Below are 24,042 nucleotides of genomic sequence, written 5' to 3'. Positions count from 1 at the left end.
ACCGTTAATGCCATCAGGTAAATCCACCTTGTGGAGGTCAGAATATGTGATGTCCTGACTGCTCGTCCTGAGAGGTGGACCTGGGCTCTGTCACCTGTGCACTGAGAAACTGAGCACTGTCTATTATGCTTCCATCTGGAAAAAACTAGACCCATGGATGAGACCATTCTGTGGCAAACAACCCTGAAACACATTTTAATGTAACTAATACCCACATCAAATTCATTTTTTAATATTTTAAAATTTTCACTGATTGAAAAACAGTGGCAAAATGGATTCATGCAAATAAATAGCCAAACAACACATTCTTTAAAATTTTTTTTAGATAAGCAAAAAATGGATAGCATCTTTCATAACGACGAGGTTCTTCCACTTACGAGTTCGGAAAAAACTCCGTATCAATTTAGCCCAGTTGCTAAAAATTCTGTTTCATATGAACATCACACATTTTCCCATTTTTCTCTCCTGAAAATGCACTGTGACCAAAATGTATGAAACATTGACAGGGCCTACACCAAAAGGATCTTCCTAAGAAAATGGCAAAACAAAAATGAAAAATTTTTTCATAGTTATATAGTTTTTTTTTGAAGCATAAAAGCAGACTTTTTTTTTTTTTTTTTTTTTTTTTTGCGGTACGTGGGCCTCTCACTGTTGTGGCCTCTCCCGTCGCGGAGCACAGGCTCCAGACACGCAGGCTCAGCAGCCGTGGCTCAGGGGCCCAGCCGCTCCGTGGCACGTGGGATCTTCCCAGACCGGGGCACAAACCCGTGTCCCCTGTATCGGCAGGCAGACTCTCAGCCACTGCGCCACCAGGGAAGCCCCAGACATTTTTAAAATGCATGAAATCCCATGGCCCCTTCCCCCAACCTTTGCAACAGAGCTCATATATTTTTGTATTTTCTATTTTTGAAAAGGAGAAAAAATATTAAGAGAACTTAAATCCGGATAGGGAAACCCGGAAGAATTATTTCACACACTTTTAACTTTCTATTTTCACAGCCACTCAAATTAGACAAATTACTGTGACAAGTGTGACTGTAAAATAATGATGGAAAGAAGTGATAAGCTTACAAAACATAGACTTCTGATTAGAGCAGATCATAAATCAATTAAATTGAAGTGATTTCCACTCTGGCTTTTAAGAATCAAAGCAAAGGTCTAAAAATCAATTTACCCGATTTGCACGTTACCTTAACTGAATTTCAAGAATGATCTAATCCCCATATTTGAATGAACAGGCACAAAATTAAAGCTGGATTGCTACCTGATTCTTCACTCCATTAAGGAGAACACCCCAATCTGTTTGCCACAGAATGCTGGTAAAAACAACGCTAAGGCCCAAAACACAAGGGAATGCAATCCAGTTGTAAAAGCTATTTATCCGTCAGTCTGGGGTTTCATTAACCCAGAGGAGATAATTCTTATTTGAAACACACCACGTCAAAGAATACCCAAAGAGAAGATACACATGACAGAAGTAAAGCATCATCATTGATGCATACCCTGTAGTGCAGATCAAGAGCAATCAAACAACCGACATGACCAACACCGGGCTCTGAGTGCGTTTCCCGATATTACAAGCAGCAGAAACTAAGCCTCTGAAACAAAGACTGGAAATGGTGTTTCCACAACACCCTGCACACTAGGAAAGTAGGCTCTATACAGTGCCATGAGAAAATCGGCTGACACCTCAGTGAAGTCTTTCATGATAAACGGCATTCGTGTCTTCCATGGACCTTCATTCAACAATGCGTTTAGAAAGAACTCTTCTTCAGAAAAGAAGTCATTTAAATGTGTTTCACCTTAAAATAAAAGGAGCCGATTCCATAATTGGGTCAACTTTCCACTAAATAACTACAATAGAAACAATGATTTCCACACTCAAACGAGTAAGTAATAACTGAAAAGCTTCTCAACTATTGGGAAGCAATTAAATTCCAACTTGTGCTACTACATATAGTCAAATTCTTTATCAAGAATATCAGTGCAACCAATCTGTGTTCTGACAAGCAGGACTTCTCACTTACTCTTTAAAGAATCAAACAAACCTCTTTTCCTACTCCCCAGGTAGTGGGAATAGTTCAAGTTCCACAAATCCCATGACTATGACCTTCCCGTTATCAAAATCCTGAATTCCAGGTGTGCCTATTTTGAAAGTTCTTGCAGGAACTTTCAACTGCAGCATAAAGATTTTACAATCATAATGTTTTTCATACTGAAAAACAAGATATGTCATGCATAAACACTTCCCAAAAGTCAGCCTGTTATATTTTCACAAAATAACAGCATTTACCTTAAACCACATCAAAACAACTTTAGTAGATGGTGACAGCAATGCAACAAAAAAGAAACCTGGGAAAACCTTGGCCTTCTCATATTTAAGAATCTCATATGCTTCCCCTCAGTAGAACAGAACTGAAACTCACACCTTTTACGTGTCTTCCAAACACAGCCAGCACTGTGACCAGAGGGCAAGAGATAATGAAGAGCAGATGCCTACCTTCACTGGTAGCCACATTCTTCTGGGCTTGGGTCGGCGTGTGATCTGTACTTGAACTCACGTCGGATGAGATGCTTGAGCTGCCTTTGCCTAGAGAAAACAGGAACGAGCAGCTTTTGAGTTTTGTAATTTCAGCACTGGACCGTGCCTTCCACTCCATCCCTTACCAAGCCATATCACTTGTTTCCAAGAAAGAAGCCATAATACCAAGAAAGGAGTTCATTAGGTTCCTTGCCTTAGGCATTAAATATCTTTTGGGAAATATCTGACCCATGTCATAGTAGAACTAAAGCCCTATTATAATATGGCTTGACTATAAATTCAGACAAGATTATAAAACATAGTCAAATATGATAACGTAATCTTGTTTTGGCATACATGTGGATAAGAGAGTCCATGTGGGAAACACATCTACAGTATTAAGTTTTTCTTTGCAACTATCGTTTCCTAATAAAGGCTAAAGACAAATCTAAGAATGAGGCATTAGCCAAGGAGCAAGAGCCTGCTGGCTCCAAACAGCTGCATCACCTTAAAAAACAAATTCCCTGCTGTAATGGGTTCTTCATTAAAACAAAACAAAACAAAACAAAAACCCACTTTGTTTTTCTAATGCAGGACTTCTCAAATGGGGGTGCCTCTCCCTCAAGTGGACATCTGGTAATGACTGGTGGTATTTTTAATTGTCACAACTGGGGAAGGTGTGCTACTGGGTTCCAGTGGGTAGAGGCCAGGGATGCTGCTCCACATCTTACAACGTATACAACGGCACCTCATAAGAAAGAATTATGCAGCCCAGAACATCAATTTGCTGAAGTTTAGAAACCCTGGTCTAAATAACCTCACCTCAGCTCACAACTGAGTTTCTACTCTTCTAAATTTTAATTTGAACATATACATTAATATTGCAGACATTCTGCAAATGCACATGAAAGTCTACAAATATGAACCACACTCACTGCCTCAGGAGGGAAGTGCCAATGACCATGGTGGACAGCATTCTAAGATGATCCCCATGGTACCTGCTACAGGCTGAATGTTTATGTTCCCTAAAACTCATATCTTAAAACCTAATCTCCAATGCCATGGTATTAGGAGGTGATTAGCCTTCAGAGGTGATTAGGTCATAAGGGTGGAGCCCTCATCAATGGGATTAGTGCCCTTATTGAAGAGACCCCAGAGAGCTCCCTTGCCCCTTCTACCATGAGGACACAGGGAAAATATGGCCATCTACGAACCAGGAAGCAGGTCCTCACCAGACACCTTGATCTCAAACTTTTCAGCCTCCAAAACTGTGAGAATGAAATATCTGTTGTTATAAGCCACCTAGTCTATGGTATTTTGTTGTAGCAACCGGGACAGGCTAAGCCAATGTCCATGCCCTTGGTAACCTGCTCCCCTTGAGTATGGATAGAACTTGCAATTTGCCACTAAGCAACAGGACATGGCAATGGTGAGAGGATTTTGCCAATGTAATTAAGTTTCCTATAGCATTAACTTTAATCAAAAGGGTGATTATCCTGGGTGGGCCTGACCTAAATACATAAGTAAACCCTTTTAAAGAGTCTAGAGGAGAGAGATCCTTCCTACTGGTCTTGAAGAAGCAAACCACCATGAGTTCCACAGCTGCAAGGAAATGAATTCTACCAATCCCACATGAGCAGGGAAGAAGACCCCAACCTCACATGAGGAAGCAGCTCTGGTCAACACCTTGATGGCAGCTTCGCAAGATCCTGAACAAAAGACCCAGCTGACCCAAGCCCAGTATCGCGACCCAAGGAAACAGTGAAATAATAGATATCTTGCGGTAAGCTGCTGCTAAATTCATGGTAATTTGTTATGCAGCAATAGAAAACTAAAACAGTCACCAACCAATTACATCCCAGATGAACTCTTTTCACACCACAAGTTATGATCTAAACTCTTACATTAAGCTGAGAAACATTGTTTTCCAATAGTCTTCCCGGCATAGTGTACACACCCCAGTTAGGTAGAGTGAGTTTAGAGTCTATAAAAAGGACAAAGTAGAAAAGCACAAATGGGTTTCAATTGAAAGAGCTTCAGGATTTTGTTTGCTAATGTTGAGAGTAATGGAACAATCCAAGTTCATGGGTGATATCACCAGAGCAGTGAAGTTCAATGGCTGTTGCTTCTCACCACTGCTCATTATAACTTATGGCTCTGAAACAATTCTGTTATTCCCATCATTTCTGCCTATTTCACATCCTCCTCTCTCAGAGTTAGCAGACAGTGCAGAAACTCTCCATCAGTATGCGTCAGGCCTTTGTGGCGGCACTTATATGAGTCAGGCAGCACCATTTATCTGCCATGGTTCACCCTTGGTGGGGGCTGACATGTTGGACCTGGTACCTAGTTAGAAGTACGTCAACCTGGTCTCTGACCTCAGTCTGCTGCTCCCTTGTTCTCTGACCTTGGACATTCACTTCTCAGTGTCGACATCTGATAGGGGAGATGGTTGGACTAAGGGATTCCCAGCAGCTCAAATAGTCTATGATTCTACCAGTCCATGGTCGTTCCTCAAACCTGAGTCATGCAAATACTACTGTAATGTGGCAAAAAAAAAAAAATTATTGTGCACCACTAACTTATAGAAATTATTTTTATTATATTGTTACTTGTGATGCACAAATGGAAAACTAGAAATGACCTCCATCTGCTTTAGATTTGATTCAACAATAAGACCAAAACAAACTAACGAATTGGACATGAAAACAATAAAACCCATAAAATTCAAATGAACAGCATTAATTTAACCTGGCAGATGATGTTATTTTGCTGAGATTACATTGCCCTTGAAAACGTAAATACAGCACTGGCTCCTGAAGCCAATGGGCTCTTGGTTTGGGCATGTCCACACTACCCCGGCCCTCTGGGGACTCGCCCTGCCCACCACTTCCACCCACTTGAACTTAGGGAGTCCTTCCTGCTACAACAGGGTGCACGTCAGTTGGCCCTCACTTGCTCTGACTGTATCATTCATGTGCTTTCAGTCTGCTCTTCTTTTATCCCTTACTGGCCTATAACCACTGAAGGAGAGCTCCCTCCTTAAAAGCCAGGTGCAAACTTGGGCAATGAAGTCTTGTGGGAGGACTCTGCTACAAAGAGGACCGGTATGCAAGCATCATCTTTAAGATCATCATAAAAATTAAAGCACAAAAGAAAACAACAAATTTCAGGAGAAATTTTCAGACAGATCTGAAAATGTGTGGGCAGATCCCTCAGAAGACCATGATCTGCAGTATAGGAAATGCTGGCCTATGAAGAAAGGGAAGAAGATTGGGGAAACAAATACTATTATTAATGATTTTTCTAATAAACAGCTAACACTGAGCGCATATGCTGTGCTGCATAGTCTAGTAAATACTTTAGATGCTTCATCATATCATTCACTGTGCCCTACAACTGTGTGTCTCAACCTTTGTTTCATGATTGCCCTCCCTCCAAGGAAACTTTTTTAGACATTTTTCCTTATCACCCTCCAACTGAAATTGTAATACCACAGCTGTACTGCAGATTTCTTATGTACTGTGTATATCTATCTATCTATCTATCTATCTATCTATCTATATATATATATATATATATGCTTTTTATATAAAAAGAATAAGATTTTCACTCCCCTCCACCGCAAGAACCAACTTTTGTCCCCTTGGGGGTGATATCACCTCCATTAAGAATGTATGCCTTTTGATAAGTAAAGCATTCTTAAATGTCTGAGTATTTAATGAATTAACTAATTAAGGAAAGCAAGGTAACAGAGAGATCGATACAGTCCATTCTTGTTAAGTTCCATGAAGTCTCTGTAAACACTGAATTAACAACAGGGAATCCTTGCTCTGAGGGGAAACACAGGATTAGGTGTCTGTGAGCCTCTGATCACATTTTTGTCAACCCATCAATATGTAAACTTGTTTTATGCGTGTTTTTAAACACACCCTGGAGTTTGGGATTGACATGTACACACTGCTATATTTAAATTAGATAACCAACAAGGACCTACTGTATAGCACACGGAACTCTGCTCAGTATTCTGTAATAACCTAAATGGGAAAAGAATGTGAAAAAGAATAGATACATGTATATGTATAACTGAATCAATTTGCTGTACACCTGAAACTAACACAACATTGTTAATCAGCTATGCTCCAATGTAAGATAAAAAGATTTTAAAAACAGAAAAGAAAATACAGACACCTTACTTAATATATATTGTTCATACATTAACATTGAACTCAAGGCCGACAGCACTGCGACTCAAGCCTAAAGGAAGCTGACCTAACACAGGTAAAGCCTATCACAGCCTTCCTGCACTTAGGAACTCTAGACACCTAGCTCTTCAGCACTACATATTTCAAATGGTGAATTCACCAATAAAAACATAACAATGTGAAACACGTGGCGCTGCAGAGACTATAAGGACCCTTACTTGCAGCATGAGAGCTGAAACAAGAAGTCAGCCTTGCTCAACCTCAGCTGGGATCCTGCACGCCCGGCCACTCAAATTCTTCACCCTCTGTGCACATCTGAGGATGACCATGAAAGCATCGTGAGTCCCCTTCTGGGGTTACAAATAAATTTCAGCTAGTAGGCAAATCTGCAAATATGGGATCCACAAATAGTGAGGATCAACTACATATAATCTTGTATTAGATCTGGTTTCACAGCTTGTAACCAGCTTTCACGTACACTTAAGTGGGTAGGGTGTAGGATCTAGAGTCAGGAGGCCGGGGTTTATACCTGGATTTGCCACTTACTAGTATTGAGCAAACGATAAAACCCCTCGATGCTTTAGTGTTTTCAGCTATAAACAGGGTGGAGTGAGATTACATAAAATCATGCAGATATATCACTTAGGAGAGTGCATTCAGAAAATACTCAATAAATCTTAGTGTAGTGGGTTTCATATTTTGGATACTATTAATATGCTCGTCTCTTCTGCCTTGCTTCTGGAAGCATAACCGTCTCCCCAGTGAGTTCAAGTGGAAAGGGAAAAGGTGTGTGTGTTGTGGGCAGGAGGAGAGGGGGCACTTACAGAAGAACTGTCACAGGAGGACCTCAGAAGGAAAGAACAAGGGGATACTTGGTTTCTAATAGTCAAAAACACATCTGTCGTGTGACAATGTTTCTGTGAGCTAAGTTATTGTCTTAGGAAGGGACTGCCAACATATCTCACCTCCTTTAGCAAACCAAGGGCCAGACCTGTCAGATTCGATCCTGGAGTTTTATATAAGGGAAGTCCAGACCAGAGGGAGGTGGTGGGAAGATGGGGCAGGAAGTCCAGCCCAGGGAAATAACTGGAAAGGACCAGGCAAAAGGGAAGCACAGGTAAGACATACCCAGATTGCATCCTGTTTCTCTCTCTGGGCTTCCTCTGAGAGAGGGGGCGGTGTGTTAGATAAAGAGCAGCTCTGGGCACAGAGGGGTGCTGTCACCTCGCTCCCTATAATTAGCACACCGGAGATCATCGCCCTTAGACATCCCACCACCAACCAGACGCATGGCCACGTCAGGCTGCAGGGTAATCTGGCTGGACTCAGGGAGCTCCGGAGGTGCGACTTCCTGGAGTCGCCTGGGATCCCTTGTGGCAGCGACAGGACCCCAAGCAGAGGAGCGTCTGCTGGGGACCCGCCTAGGGGAGTCCGCTTAGCGCATGTGATGCTTCCACAGCCAGAACAAGAGCTGATCACCACGGAGGGCTGCAGGGGAAGCACAGCCAGACCTGAGAAAACACTAATACCAGCAAGAACTGAGGTGCACTGGTCTCAAAATATATCTACAGATCCTGTGACGGCTCCACTACAAAAGGCAGAGCTTCATCTCCCCTGCCCTTAAATGGGACACGGGGCGGGGGTGGGGGAGGGCTCAGCCACCTGTGTTTCCACGTGCCCTCCAGGTGATTCAGACCTGCCATACGGTCTGAGAAGCAGCCAGGAGCTTCTCCTTCTGACCGATGCCTTGACCTCCACAGGAAGCTGTACCAAGAACCCAGGAGGACCAGGCAAAGTGCTCGGCGCGGTGACCGTCACACACACAAGTGATTAACAGACATCAGCCGCCCTGTCCTGCATCCATCACAGCTGCCCACTTCTCATGCAATTGGAGTGATTTGGGTTCGAGTGTTTCGAGCACTATCTCTGGAGTCTCTGGCTCCAAACCTGAGCTCTACCATCTCCAAGCCACATGCGTATCTATGAGCACGTCTCTCAAACTCTGAATCTTGCTTCATCTCCTGTAATGTGGAGATGGAAACCTCTTTCACTTTTTGCAAATGGGTGTCATGGTGCCCAGGCTTTGATGTCCTTCTCCAGAGAAACAGAACTGATAGGAGATGTGTAAATATCTCCTATCAGGGTACATGTAATGACCAGGGAAAATTATGGCATTATTTCTATAAATATATATATATATAGGGTTATTCATATATGCATATATGTAAGATATATATATAATATCAACACATATAATATATATAGATACAGAGTCAGAGAGGGATTTAAAGGAACTGGCTCACAGGATAGTTGAAACTGACCAGTTGGAAATCTGCAGGGTAGGCAGGCCAGCAGGATGGAAACTCAGGAAGGAGCTAATGCTGCAGCCTCGAGGCAGAACTCCTTCTTTTCCAGTAAATCTCACATTTTGCTTTTAAGACCTTCAAGTGATTGGATTGAAGGCCCACGGTCCAGTCGACAGTAACCATCAACAGTAGTCTCCTTAATGTCAACTATTGCAGGTGTTCACCACATTCACAAAACACCTTCAGAGCAACACCTAGATTAGCGTCTGAGTCCACAGCTGGGTACTACAGCCTGGCCAAGCTGACACGCACAACTGTCCATCACGACGTCAGACCCACGGGAGTTCAAAATCCATGTTTACCACTTCCATGCACCATGCCCGGGAGAAGATCTCTCAAACTCTCTAAGCTTCACTGCCTTCATCCATAAAACATGGATAAAAACAAACAAACAAACAAAACCAACTACCTATTTTCTCTACTAAGAATAGGGGAACTGTACCGCCACCTTTCAGCGTGGGAGAGGTTGCTATGAGCTGGGGGCTGTAAAGCATTCAATCACATCCGCTCCCGGCCAGAGTCCACCGTGAGTGTGTACTATTGACACATTTGTCACAGTTCAATTTGTATCAGGAAACAAGAAATGAAATTTAAAACACTAATTATTATTTTACTATTATATAATAGTAAGTAAATATTACATACGCATATAAATTCTACATGCCTTATAGATCCAGTAAAAAATCCCTCAAGCATAAACAGAGTTGGCAATTCTGCTTTCTATCCAACTGCTACATGAAAGTTTGTTTATTTGACCAATGGCCAAAACCCTCATTAGGAGTTGTTAGCATATCCAAACCGTGCCTGCTGGATTTGGTACAGTAAAATTTGGCTTTTTATTGAATTTCCTCCCAAGCGGAGGCTAGAGGCCCAAATGAGGGCAATTGAACAAACAATTAGGTATCAAATATACAAATACCAAAGCAAGCAAAGACTAATAATGCACTGAAGTTGGTAAGCATTGTCCGTGAACAGGTGAACATACACACGTGTAAACGTGAACCACTGTATGGACAAATTAGTTGGTGGGTCAATCATTTCGGTCACTTGGGGCACACTGTTAACCCGGGAATGTTGGCAGAAGAATGTGATTCCAATCATTGATTCCTTCAGGCTTTCTGTTAGAGGGTGACAGGTTTTCCCAATGTCTGAAGAGGAGCATGTTCATTACATGGGGATCCTATTAGAATAGGATTTTAAGTCTCTTCTAATATAAAAATCCTCATATATAAAATTGCAACACTAAGTTTCTTCTCTCTTCTCTTTCCCAGTGCCCAGGCTGACCGTGCAAATGCAAATGTTTAAAACAAGACAGTCAGACATTCCGTTGTTATTTATTGATAACATGAGGAAGGTAAAGGGGAAAACAGAAAAGATCAAGACGTAACAAAAAACTGAATCAGTGGGGTCCTATGATTTCTAACATTCTTAAAGAGTCCAAGAAATCCATTGCAAAATTGATGCCCTTTATCAACTCCAGACTATATGCACTGAACTCATTCCTGCAGATTTCAGCCACAGACCTCGGAGAGGAAATCTACAAAGGAGCACGTGGACCCACGTGGTGAGGGCCTTAGCCCCTTATTTCCTGTTTCTCTCCCGCACCTTGTTTCCAAGTGGCTGCCGTGCACCATAAGAGTCTGCTTTAATATTAGATGTCCACACCAAAGGAAAGAGAGTTTCTCTTTTTTTTTTTTTTCTGTATCTCAGAATTAGATCACGGGAGCAGTGGGTCATGTTTGTGTGTTGAATTCACTGTTATTTTCCTGATTGTTATCTTGAGATAGTTTCTTATCTTCTTTGATCCACAGTTCAAATGTCTGTATATACAGAATAATAATATTAGTTACCTCAAAAACTGATCTGGATTAATCCCTGGCCCAGGTGCATATTAGTTTTTGGAAAGAAACTCAACACATACTGTGAACACGTATTAGCTCTTGCAGGCCAGCGGGGATTTAATAGATGAGTTCTCCAGAGTTGGAGACGCTGAACTAGAGTGAAACGAGGAGGAATCAAGTCCTGAGCCCCTGCCTCACTTTATTGTGAGTGAAGAATAGTAGATGATGTCCTTTGCTTTGCTTCTCCATTTTTTGTCCTTTCCTGGTGAAGATTGGAAATACAGTCTCAGGAGGACAAGAAGAAGAAAGGAAAGGAAAGGAAATAGAGAACTCTCAGTCATGTTTTGATTTTTTTTTTTTCCCTTTCAAGCCATTTAATGTCTTAACTGGAACTTTCTTTACTCCAGTTTCCAAAGCACCTAACAAGTGACCTCAAGGCCACTGAGCAGGCCACACATGCTGTAACTGGGGGGCAGTCCAGGCAGAAACAGGAAACAAGACCCGTTAGCTGAGCACCTCCTTCACCCTGCCCATGTGCTGGGCCCTTCCCCTACAAGGCCACAGTTCTCACAGGTTTATGTCCAGCCTGAGAAAAGCCAAGGATGGTTTTCGACATTTAGTTCATTGCTGAGAGATGCAAGATCTGGTTCAGGGTGCTGGCGTTTTTTTCATTATTTTAAAAACATATATAACATAAAATTTGCCATCTTAACTATTTTTTACGTGTACAATTCAGTGGCATCCATTACATTCAGAGTGTTGTACACCCACCACTACTGTTTACAAACTTTTCCATGACCTGACCCAGAAATTCTGTACAATTACCCAGTAACTCCCCATTCCTCTGTCCTCCAGCCCTTGGTAACCTCTAACCTGCTTTCCATCTCTACAAATAAGCTTATTCTAGATATTTCATATAAACGGAATCATACAATCTTCATCCTTTTGTGTCTGGCTTTTTGTACGTATCACGTTTTCAAAGGTTCATCCAGATTGTAGCCTGTATCAGTACTTCATTCCTTTTTATGGGTGAATAGTATTCCATTGTGTGTATGTACCACTTTGGGGGGCATACTGATGGCCATGTGGGGTGTTTCCGCCTTGTAGCTACTGTGAATGATGCTGCCATGACAGAGTGCTGGATTCAATACTTGTGGTTTTTAACTTTGAAACTTCTAGAGCTGCTTGTTTCCAGCTGAAATCAGATCCTGAGGGCTGCGGCTGGAGCAGGCGAACAAAGTACACAGAGTTCTTCCAGGAGAGGAACAGGGACAACCCCACGGCTGAGTCAGCAGCTCCTCTGGAGCCATTTACTTACAATCCTGCAGCAGCTTCCAGGATGGGCTGCCAACCAGCCCACATCACAGACGCTAATGGAGCAGCACAGGGCTCTGAGACCCGAACACACACCTGCTGCACAAAGCTTGGCTCTTCCAAAGCCCGTGGGGCTTTGATTGGAGCTGGACAGCCGGGAGAGGCCTGGGGACGTCCCCTTTGCCCTCTTCCTGGGGATGGTCCACATTCTCTCTAGGAAAGGCAAGAGCTCCGGCCTCAAGGCAGACAGCACAGGAGCGGAATTCCCCGCTCCAACACCACACAAGTGAAACCATGACGTGAAATGCAAGGCTGGGCTTAACCACACACGACCCTGCAGGGTATCTAGTCATTTAAGTGACATTAGCTTATAAGCCAAAGGCTAAAGAGAGAAAGAATTAAATAGAAATGATGTAAGTGATCAGCAATCATTCCACATTCTAGTGTCACGCTCTTTTTACCTTGGTGAGGAAAGAAGATTTTCTTAGACAAAAATGTGAATTAAAGCCAATCTTTTCCGCATTACTCCCGGGGTCTGTGATTAGTAAAAAGAAAAAGAAGGAAGGCACATGATTCCGACACAGTCCTCTTAAACGAATCCATGGAAGGCAGCAGGATGGCTGCAAGTGTTACTAAAGCCGGAGGTGAGGCCCAGGGCGTGGAGCCTGACTGCCCACTGCGTGGACCCACATCTTGGCTTTGCCGCTAACGAGCTGGTTGAGGTGGAGGAAGCTTTTTTACTTTCTGAGACCCTCAGTCTCTCCATCTGTAAAGTGGTGTACTGGGAAATAGAAACTCATAGAAACACCTATGAGAATAAAATGAGGTCAACTCTGGGGCTTCCCTGGTGGCGCAGTGGTTGAGAGTCCGCCTGCCGATGCAAGGGACACGAGTTCAGGCCCTGGTCCGGGAAGATCCCACATGCCGCGGAGCGGCTGGGCCCGTGAGCCATGGCCGCTGAGCCTGCGCGTCCGGAGCCTGTGCTCCGCAACGGGAGAGGCCACAGCAGTGAGAGACCCGCATACCGCAAAAAAAAAAAAAAAAAAAGAGGTCAATTCTATAAGGCATATATATAATAGATACTTAACAGATGTTAGCTATTATTAGCCATCCTCCCTACTTTTATTCTTAATCAATAATTCAATTTAATTCAGCAACTACACGCTAAACCTACTGCATGTGAATGATTATGATTAGCAGTAGACAAAACAAGACCGTCTATACTGGGTGAGGATATAAAACACAGACACAGAAATAGAATTGAACATAAATGCAGTAGGTTTAAGTTTTGAAATAGGATCATTAAGTGATATTCCCAAATACTAAATGATTCACAAAATTTCATCGCTTTTTAGCGTGACTTTTTTCTTTTATAATGACGTTAAAAAATATGTAGGTTGATTATAAACAAACTCATGTCTTTCTTCTCCACTGGATTCTCAACTTCACAAGGGCAGATTCCATAACTATTTTGTTCACTGCTCTACTCTTCAGAGCAAGCACTGTGCTTGGCATATTATGGTCAATCAGTACATGTGTGCTGAATGAATTGGCATAAGACTGAAGGACTGACTGAGCGAGTACACTGGAAATTTACTCCTAATGAAATAGCCCTGTTCTCGTACTATTTCCTAAAAAGCACTATCCCTTCCTTACGGGCACCAGTTATATCTATGTTACTCCAAAAGTTAGTCTTTACATAATGGCTATGTGTTGAGCATGCAAACTGAGCTTAACAAAATTCATACAGATTCCCAGTGGCGACACACTGTATAGTACCCTGTATTAGCTTCCTAGGGCTGCTGTAACAAATTACCACTACCTGGATGGCTTAAAACAAGAGAAGTGTATTGTCTCACAGTCTTGGAAGCTAGAGGTCTGAAATCGAGGTGCCAGCAGGGCCGTGCTCCCTCCAAGGGCTCTAGAGAGAATCTCCTCCATGCCAAGAATCTCTCTTGGCTTCTGGCAGTTGTCAGCAATCCTTGGCATTCCTTGGTTTGTGGCAGCGTACCTCCAACCTCTGCCTGTCATCAAATGGCCATCTTCCTTCCATGTGACTCTCTATCCCTTCTTGGAAGGACGCCAGCCTTATGGAATTAAGGGCCCACCCTACTCCAGTGTGCCCTCATCTTAATAATTACACCTGCAACGACCCTATTTCCAAATAACGTCACATTCTGATGTTTCAGGAAGGGAGGGGGAGGACCCAGTAGATTCAACCCAGTAGATTCCCCAACGCCATTTTCTGCAGAATGAAGCAGAAAGCAGAAAATCCTACCCTGAGTCTATCATCCGAGCATTTACTCAAGTCTCACTGCATGGCAGTATTATGAGAGGAGAAGGAAGATCAGCCATAAGGTTTAATGTATCATGGAATGCAGAAGTCCTAAAAGAGTCTTCCAGCACGCGAAAAAGCAAGCACTTGGCACTCCATCACGGGTGGTTTTAAGTTGAAAAGGCCAGGCAGTATTTCACAAAAGGCACCAAGGCAGAGCCTGCTCCCCGCGAGCGAGCATCACACCCACCTAAAACGGCCTTCAGGCAATTCCTCCAGAGTTAACACAGATGTCAGCTGACACTAAGACGGATGCTGCTGCCGCTGCTGACAGATGGTGCTTCACAGCTGGGTTTCTGAGCAGAGTAATGAGAGGATCAGACCACGGACAGGCTAAAGGGTAGTGCGTCAGCACAAGAATTTCCATCATACTGTAAGTCATTCACAAGACAGTTTCATGCTAGTAACAGCCTCACTACAATTTGAACCAATGATTTTCCTCCAAAGTTCTGAAGGACTGCTATGTCCCAAAGATCATGAGAAGACCGCGTTAGGCTTAATCCAGATGGGCAGGGAAAGACAAGGTTCTTTCTGAAGTTCAAGGCTGTTTCAGCAGGATCTGAGGGCAAATTCAAAGACACGTGCTTGTTTCCTGGCATCAGGAGGCTCAAGTGACAAAGTCGTAGGTGCCTCTTCTTGATCCACGCACTCATTCATTCAACATCCCATGTGCCGGACACCATGTCCAACACAATTCCACCATCAAGCCATCTCGGTGACAGAGGTTACGTTACTGCAGGACATGGAGGACAGGGAAAGAGTGGAGAAAATACCAACTTCACCTTTCAACAGAAAGTGTTGTAAAGGGACAGGCAGCAATATTTTGTGGCTTTAGGTGACCCAAACCCAGACAATTACAGACCTTTGCACCCTATAGCCACTCATTGATTTTAGGGATTTTATACAAAGCATGTTTATTTATGTTTACCTTAATTGTCTGTGATGATCTATCCAAATTCGTGGAAATTCTGAATAATAAATCTTCAAAGGCATTGACTCTCCTCCTTTCACACATAAGCAGTAAGTCTACCAACGGTGAAAGGGGAAAAAAAGGGCTATACATTTCAGATCTTAATCTTATTTAATACAAGACAATCTTAGGATCTTATTATGTTTCCCATCCCACACGGCCCATTTATTAGAAAGTCATGAGCAGAAGTCTATTGTCAAAATTCTGTAAAGGGAATTAAGAGAGATCCAAACAGCCCTGCTTGGCAAAGAAGATTACAACAGCAGGTTTTCCTGCCACAGAGAAGACACAAGGCACTAAATACCGTTAAGAAATCACTTAAGTGAAGAAACCAGAATTCATAGCTCGGATCCACACTTACTCCCTGACTAGCTGGGTGGTCCTGAAGCTACTCAAGACTTTTCAGCAACAATCAGTGCAGCATATCAGACCGGGGAGAGGAATATCGGAGGAGGTCATCTTCAAGATCCCTTTCGACTCCCACATTCTCTATTCCTCCCTGACTCAAAAAGTTACCAACCCTTAGGGCTTCCCTGGTGGCGCAGTGGTTGAGCATCCACTTGCCGATGCAGGGGACACGGGTTCGTGCCCCGGTCCGGGAGGATCCCACGTGCCGCGGAGCGGCTGGGCTCGTGAGCCATGGCCGCTGGGCCTGCGCGTCCGGAGCCTGTGCTCCGCAACGGGAGAGGCCACAACAGTGAGAGGCCCGCGTACCGCAAAAAAAAAAAAAAAAAAAGTTACCAGCCCTCTAGCAAAACTAAAAACCACTTTACAACCACAAACCAGGACCCTAAAAGTTAAAGGTCACGTGGAAGAGCTAGAGTTGTTAATCAACTTCCTCCTTCCTCAACTGAAAAGAAATTTTATATATATATATATATATATATATATATATATAAAACATATATAAAAATTTCCTGGGTTATTTCACTGCCATGTCTTCCCTTTGGGTGTGCGACTTCTGACCTTGCATGTCCAGTGTGATCTTTCTTTGTGCCCAAATGAAAGACCCAATTTTATTACCTGCCATGCTCCCTAGGAGTGTCATTATTCTCCTCCTACATCTCTTCCACCTTCCTTGGGTTGGGAGAGAAGGTTCCCTTGGAACCACAGTGGGAAGCCACCATTCTATTTGATAGGAGGAGAGGTAACCATTCCTGCCAAGAGGCATCTCTGAGCACAAAGCAACAGAAAATATGAATGGCAGCAACAGAGTACTTCACAGATAGCCAGAATCCTTCTAAATCAGAACCGGAAGGGAGGAGAGGCCAAAGCAGTACACTGAGTGCAGTGACTGCCCCCACCCTGAATCCATTCCATCCGCCTGCCTCTGTGTAGCTCTCTCATGATTGGGTGACAGTGAATTCACCTCTGTCTCCAGCAGGGAGCTCTGCCTGTCCTAAGCCAATCAACATGAACCCATCCTCACTGACCAGTGATTGACTAGGCAGATAGAGAGGGGCAGTTAAATGGCCAAAGTTGTCAATGGTGGGGAAACGGTGCTCTCTCTCTCTGGATTATAACCCTAGGAGTTGTTACCAACCATACTGTATCAAAAAGGAGCACGCACCTTACCATGAAGATGCATGCAGCAAAGCAGAAAGACAGAAAGAAATCAGGTAAGAACATCCCCAAGACATAAACCAGTTCGAATAGGTCCTGACACTCACCCTGCTACTGGATTTCTGTTATGTGAACCAATAAGGAACAAAGGAAGAGTCTGTCTGCTGCACCTGGTGATCAATGTTGGAACTGCAGAAATGTATGCTTAACAAAGATAAAACTTAGAATTCAAGAAAAAAAAATTGGGAATTCCCTGCCAGTCCAGTGGTTAGGACTCCGCGTTTTCAGTGCAAGGGCCTGGGTTCTATCCCTGGTCCGGGAACTAGGATCCTGCAGGCCACTTGGTGCAGCCAAAAAAAAAAGAAAAAAAAAAGATCGTCCTAAAGGTATTTTTTCTACGTGAAAAGACTGACTCTGTGAAAGGTGTAATAAGCATAAAGTAATTATTTTAACAGTGATGAACTGTAACTTTTAAAAAAGCACAACCAAGTAAAAATAAGAAGCTGTATATATAGCCACATGATAAATTTGATAAGGCTTCCAGACCCTGTGAAATAGTTTAATTTGCTCTGGGCAATGAACAGATGACTTGGTAGGTCTTTCTTCTTTTAAAAAGTTTAATTCAGCTTCCACCTACAATCTGTGTTGTATTTTTCAAAGCTTTATGCGTTAAAAAAAAATCGCTCTCCCTAAATTCTGCATTTATAGCCCTTTTATCATACAAATTGCGGTCATAACCTTACTTAAGGTTTGCAGGGGCCAGTGAAGCGAAAGGTCTGGCTTCTATAAAATGAGAAACGTTAAGCAAAATAAATCTTGCCTGAAACTGGAATAGTTCTTGAATATAGCAACTTAGGATCTAATCTCTCCTCTCTTTTGAAAATATAACAGCTTTCCCTTTTAGCCAAAGTAGATCAAATACTCCACCAATAGCTGTTGTTCCTTTACTTCATTCTCTTTCTGGATGTACAGATACTTGATTAATAACTGTAAAATTCCCTAGAATTCTCGTCTCAAATTCTTCTAGAACAAAGGCATCGCCTCATCCGTGAAGCTAACAGGGACATTCTGACTCTCCCATTTTGTCTGAAGGAAGGACAGGTGACGGGGATCGGACATTTCAAGCTGTGCATCAATGTCTTCCGCTACTCCAGGCCCTTCTTCATTCACCTTCTTGGAAAATTATTATACTCATCCTAAAAATCGAATACATTTTGTGGAACCCCAATGGAAATTCTAGGGCATGTTTATGATAGCAGTACGTTCATAAAGACTTTGTTGGAATGCAACTTGCAAGGCCTTCACTTATTTAAATAAAACGTAAACATTTCAGGCATTTGTGATGGTATTGTTTTTCTCAGTGTGATGATAGCTAAGGAAATGTTTTCGGATGTATGGTGTGAGACAGGCAGAATAATCTTGCCTGCCTCCAGATTTCTATCTTTTACAGTCAAGAGATGGAATTAAATATTTTGCCCTGTCTTCCCCCAGCCCTTTTGACCCCTCCTTCCCCATCTTCTTGAGGTGTCATAGACAATGATACACACATCACCAGATCGTATCACCAGACCAGTTTAAACCCCTTAACAGTTTCCCATTGGGTCCTGGCTTAAACCCAAACTCTCTACTACAGCCCATGAGACTCTGTATGACAGGAGCAACTGCCCTCCTCCCAGAATGTGCCCTGAGGGTTCCCCAGAGAAGGACTCTGTCTGTGGAGATCACTGCTACCCACAGTGCCAGCTGCTTGTAGACCCTCGATACAGACCTGTTGAATGAACAAGGTAATAGCTATCAGGTAAACACAGACTTTGCCTTTTTAGTTTATCCAAATTATAAAACTAGCACGTTTTCAAAATACAAAGAATCAAGTCCAGAAAAATAAATTTAACATAGATCAATATGAGACAATGATTTAGTAAAGAGTCTGAATGTTGAACATTTAAAAGAAATGCCACTTGTACACTTTAAATCCATAGGAAAACTACTTAAATCTGACAGCGGTTAAGAGAAAAACAGACACCTGAGAACAGACCAGAAAATAAAATTATTTGGAGGTAGAGAAAGAGGATGCTTTTTTTTTTTCTTTTTGAAAAGTCCCCATTTTACTCTTTCTTTTTTTTTTTCTTTCTTTTTTTTAATTTTTTTGCGGTACGCGGGCCTCTCACCGCTGTGGCCTCTCCCGTTGCGGGGCACAGGTTCCGGACGCGCAGGCTCAGCCGCCATGGCTCACGGGCCTAGCCGCTCCGCGGCATGTGGGATCCTCCCGGACCGGGGCACGAACCCACGTCCCCTGCACTGGCAGGTGGACTCTCAACCACTGCGCCACCAGGGAAGCCCTACTCTTTCTTTTGAAGGCTGGCAAGAGTCTGAAGACCACAGAACTTAATCTGAATTCATTAGTCTGTGCTTTGATTTACCACAGTATCTGCCATTAAAAGAAGGTTTCATTTATTTACAGTATTTGACAGGAAGGAAACAATGCTGATTTTTTTAAAAATGTTGCTTTGTATATTGCAATATTTTTGAAGGCACGTTTATTATGCTTTTATTTTACCGTGTGGATATGGTGAAATATCCAATCATATCCATAAATGGTGTAATAATTACATGTGTGCAAAACTTGAAAGGATTTTGAAATGGACCAGTCCTATACCATTGATGGCATATAAAGTACACCAATTAAATCAGAAATACCAGTGGAACGGAATGGAGAGCCCAGAGATAAATTCGTAGATAAACAGTGAAGACAGGAAAGGAACCCTGAAAATCTGTGAAGAAGGAAGAAATAATAACTGGTCCTGGGACAACTAGATATCTATTTTTTTAAAAATCATATCCTCATCTTACTCAAAAAAACAAAGCATAAAACTCACAAGATATAAATTCAAAAGAAAACAGAACTAAATATTTATCAAATTTCTAGAAGGTTATAAGTCTATTAACCTAAAACCAACAGAAGAAAGTACAAAGAAAATTATCAGGACATTCAACCATATAAAAATTTCAAACTTCCTATAAGAAAAATAAACAAATAGCAACAAATGTAATTGAAGCCAAACAACCCTTTGGGGGGAAAAAAATCACAAGGGGCAAATGTCTTTATTCTCCAAAGAACTCATACGAGTCACTTGAAAGACACTAAGACTAGCATATAAGCTGGGAAAAGATGACAACAGGCTATTCACCAAAGAAACACAAATGGTGTAAGAGAATTTGAAACATAGTCTAACTTGCTCGTAAAGAGACAAAACAAAACGAGAAGATACCACTTATACTCCATGCATTTGCAAAATGGTTTGAGTGAGAATATCCATTGCATGGCTGCAAGAATAAATAGATACAAGCACTTTAAAGTATCTGGCAACATGCACATCAAAAAGCCTTGATACGATTTAAACCTTTTTATCCCAGCAAGTCCATTCTCCTTAAATTAACAGAAGCAGTCTGCTCCTTTCTTACCTACTGTATCGTTGAACTTGTCTTTGAAAGTAAATATACGAAAGTCAAGGAGCGTGTTAGGGGGCAGGACTGGCTGGCTACAGTCTGTGGGCCCCAGAGCAAACCGAAAATGTAGGGCCCTTATTAAGAAACGATTGGGGGCTTCCCTGGCGGCGCAGTGGTTTTGAGTCCGCCTGCCGATGCAGGGGGACACAGGTTCGTGCCCCGGTCCGGGAAGATCCCACATGCCGCGGAGCAGCTGGGCCCGTGAGCCATGGCCGCTGAGCCTGCGCGTCCGGAGCCTGTGCTCCGCAACGGGAGAGGCCACAACAGCGAGAGGCCCGCGTACCGCCAAAAAAAAAAAAAAAAAAAAGAAATGATTGGGACTTCCCTGGCGGTCCAGTGGTTAAGACTCGGAGCTTCCACTGCAGGGGGCACGGGTTCAATCCCTGGTGGGGAACTAAGATCCCAAAGGCTGTGCGGTGCAGCCAAAAAAAAAAAGGATTAGGAATTTCAAGAGGGCAACAGCAGAGCAACAAACCAAGCATGGGGCCCTTCTGAACACAGGGCAGAAAACTCAAGGAGCTGGCCCTGTTAGGGGGAAATCTGTACCCACATTGCTGGGATGGGGGTAGGGGAAGGTCCATGCATGCACCGCCCTTCTGATTCTGCTTGGTGGATGAGAGCCTTGGGATGCAGTAGGAAGAGAGGGTGGGTGCTGAGAGGAAGTGACCTTTTCTCCCTGAGGAGAGAGTGAGAGTAAGATCCTAGAGAGATGATGCACCTGAGTAGACGCTGGTACCAAGGCCTGGGCATTTATCAGGGCAGCCCTTGACCTTCTCATCTCTGCGTGGAACTTACTCAGCATCTAGAATGGGAGTCTGGTCACTCTCCCTTGCTCCTGTGCTGCAAGGGAAGTCAGAGAGCCTCAGCAGCTTTGCCCACCTCCAGCCCAACCCTCTCTTGCCCCTGGATGGGGAGGGTCGCCAGGCCAGCAGAGGGGCTGGCCTTGCCCCTGGAGCCTGATTTCTTAGTGTCTCTGAAATCAAGGAGGGCCATCAAAAAGGGATTTTGAGATAACGGATAATCATCAAGACTGTTTGTATGTTGTTGAATAAATTCAGCATACAAAAGTCGTTTAGGAATAGCAATATATCGTATATAAAATTTTGTGAGCATTTGAAAGTTCAATCCATCTTTATTTTAATGTAGGGAAACACATATTTAAAAATACAGAAGTAAAGAATTAGTGACTATTTCTGAATAATTAGTTGCCTATTTAGAAACAAAAAAAAACAAGCACTCTGTACACACAAACACACACGTATCTTCCTATTGCACAAAATTAAATGATTTGTTCATCCACAAGCATCAGAATTGACCTTAAAATGTCTTTTTCTTATTATTTCAAAAGCAATCCTCAGCCATTTTGGCATGACCACACATCCTGATTTAGCAGGGGTTGAGACAAGACCCCTTGTTCTTACAGACAAGAGGGCTCCATTCTAATCCCAACTTTGTACTTGAACAAGCAGTTCGTATTTGTGAGCTTCTTCCATCCTGCAGGAAGATTAGGGCTGAGCGCTCCCCACTCTCTCACGGCAGCCAGCCCCTACCGAGCACGTTCTGACATCTCGTTATTCTACTGAATCCTCACGGCCACCCTGTGAGATAGGACCTGTGTTACTATCCCCATGGTCCACACAAGAAAACTAAGGCATAGATTGTGTAACCTTCCCAAAGCTTGCAGATGAAAGCATCAGGCATTAGTGACCTTGGTCACCACACTATATTCCCTTCGATTTTTATTACAGGCTCTTGGGGAAAAGCCCAAAGGCAGGAATTAGTGCACTTGGATATGAATCCCTTGTCATTCATCACCTCCTTGACTTTGAAAAGATACTTAACTCTGTCTCAGTGGCCTTATTTATCAAATGAGGTCCCTGAGTGGTGAATCAATACCTTCAAAGCACCTAGTTCTACGTTTGGCCCATAGTAAGCGCTCAGTAAATGCTACCCATTAATAAATGTTCCAAGAGTGTAAACTGATACTTCAAAATTAAGGTCCTAGATCAGCACTTTGTCCAATTTATTTTGCGGTAATAATCTGTATAAAGAATTCAGACTAGGTCTCGCTAAGTGGTTCTTTTGTCCCTGTATTGGCCAATTCGATCTGCCTGTAACTCCCCAAACTCACTTCATGCCTTGTTTTCATGCTTTTGCTAGCCTAGAATGGTGTCTCTTCCCTTCCGAAACATGACCCTTATCTATTATCAACTCTTCCACAGCAGCCTTCTCCAGGTGTTGGGGACCCCTCCCCACTTGGTACCATTTACAGTCATTTCGCACTTAAAATGTAATAATCACAACAGATACCTACAGCCATCACAGGAATATACCAATTTGTTTTTATGTAGACTTTCTCACCGCACTGGAGTTCCTATCTTCTTAACACACCCTGGGATCACAGCCTCTCAGACACTGCAGCTGGCAAAAAGACTACACCCTCAGGAAACGTTTACTGCTTTAGTCTACTTTCTAGACAATGCTCTAGAAAATGGGAGATGAAAACAAGGTCACAGTGGACTGCTTTGTCACGTGCAGGTTTATTTTTTAAACGTAAAGATTGACCAAGACTCTACATTCGTGTGTGCACATTGGTGCAGGAGAATAACCAAGTAACTAAAGTTAGCGATGCAGATGGACACAGAGAATTAGAGGAGAGACACAGCATTTCTGTTGCAATCGAGAACTTTTGTAATATGCAAAAAAGAGTCTGGCATTTCTGTCAGCAGCAGCTGGAATACAGTGTGCCACAGTACAGATTATTACGGTTGGTCTAAAATTCTGAAAACCGGAATTCTGGAACATGTCCACGGCCACCCGTGAGTCTCTATTTTGGACCTGCCCCTTCTCAAGCATCAGTGTCTTTGGGTCCCTTAAGCCCATCCTCAGCTTCTTTATCCAAGGCAGAGCCCACAGATGCACTGCACCGTTCCTCTCCATCCCCAGTGTGAGCTGGGAATGGCAATCCACGCTCCTGTTCCTGTCTCTGAATTATATGCATTAGGAATATAGACTGTCTGGTGATGGCCTATGAGCAGTGCCATCCTTCGTGCAAAATCTACCTCCTTCAACGCCAAGGAAGGACTAGAAACACCATTTCAAAGAGTGGATGTTAAGTTTACTGGCTTGACCTCCCAAGATCAGAACAGATACACTTTTAACCTTTTCAACTGTTTACTTTTCAAATGCCTTACGAAATTCTTCACCTCCTTGACCCATAATATGTCCTCCCTTTATATCCAACCAAGACATTAAACCTCCAGCTCAGCCTCATGACGTATTTTTTCTTTTTTTGTTTTTTTTGTTTTTTTGTTTTTTGTTTTTTGTTTTTTTTTGCTGTACGCAGGCCTCTCACTGTTGTGGCCTCTCCCGTTGCGGAGTACAGCCTTCGGACGCGCAGGCTCAGCGGCCATGGCTCAC

The 24,042-nt window shown here is 42.9% G+C and overlaps 1 protein-coding gene across 2 annotated transcripts in view; it reads right to left on the bottom strand.

Moving 5' to 3' along the window:
- FBXL7 (F-box and leucine rich repeat protein 7) overlaps positions 1-24,042 on the bottom strand; it is a 416,656-nt gene that overhangs the window by 299,360 nt on the left and 93,254 nt on the right. The window contains exon 2 of one of the 2 annotated variants that reach the window (XM_030856593.3): positions 2,501-2,590. The exons of the other annotated variant lie outside the window; for it this stretch is intronic. Within the exon in view, the coding sequence (XP_030712453.2) occupies positions 2,501-2,590 (90 nt within the window). The remainder of the gene's footprint in view (positions 1-2,500; positions 2,591-24,042) is intronic. 2 annotated transcript variants of the gene reach the window in all.

Source organism: Globicephala melas, chromosome 3, assembly GCF_963455315.2.
Source record: "Globicephala melas chromosome 3, mGloMel1.2, whole genome shotgun sequence".
Taxonomy (NCBI): domain Eukaryota; kingdom Metazoa; phylum Chordata; class Mammalia; order Artiodactyla; family Delphinidae; genus Globicephala; species Globicephala melas.
The sequence above is the reverse complement of the archived record's forward strand: the minus strand, read 5'-3'. Positions and strand labels throughout refer to the sequence as shown.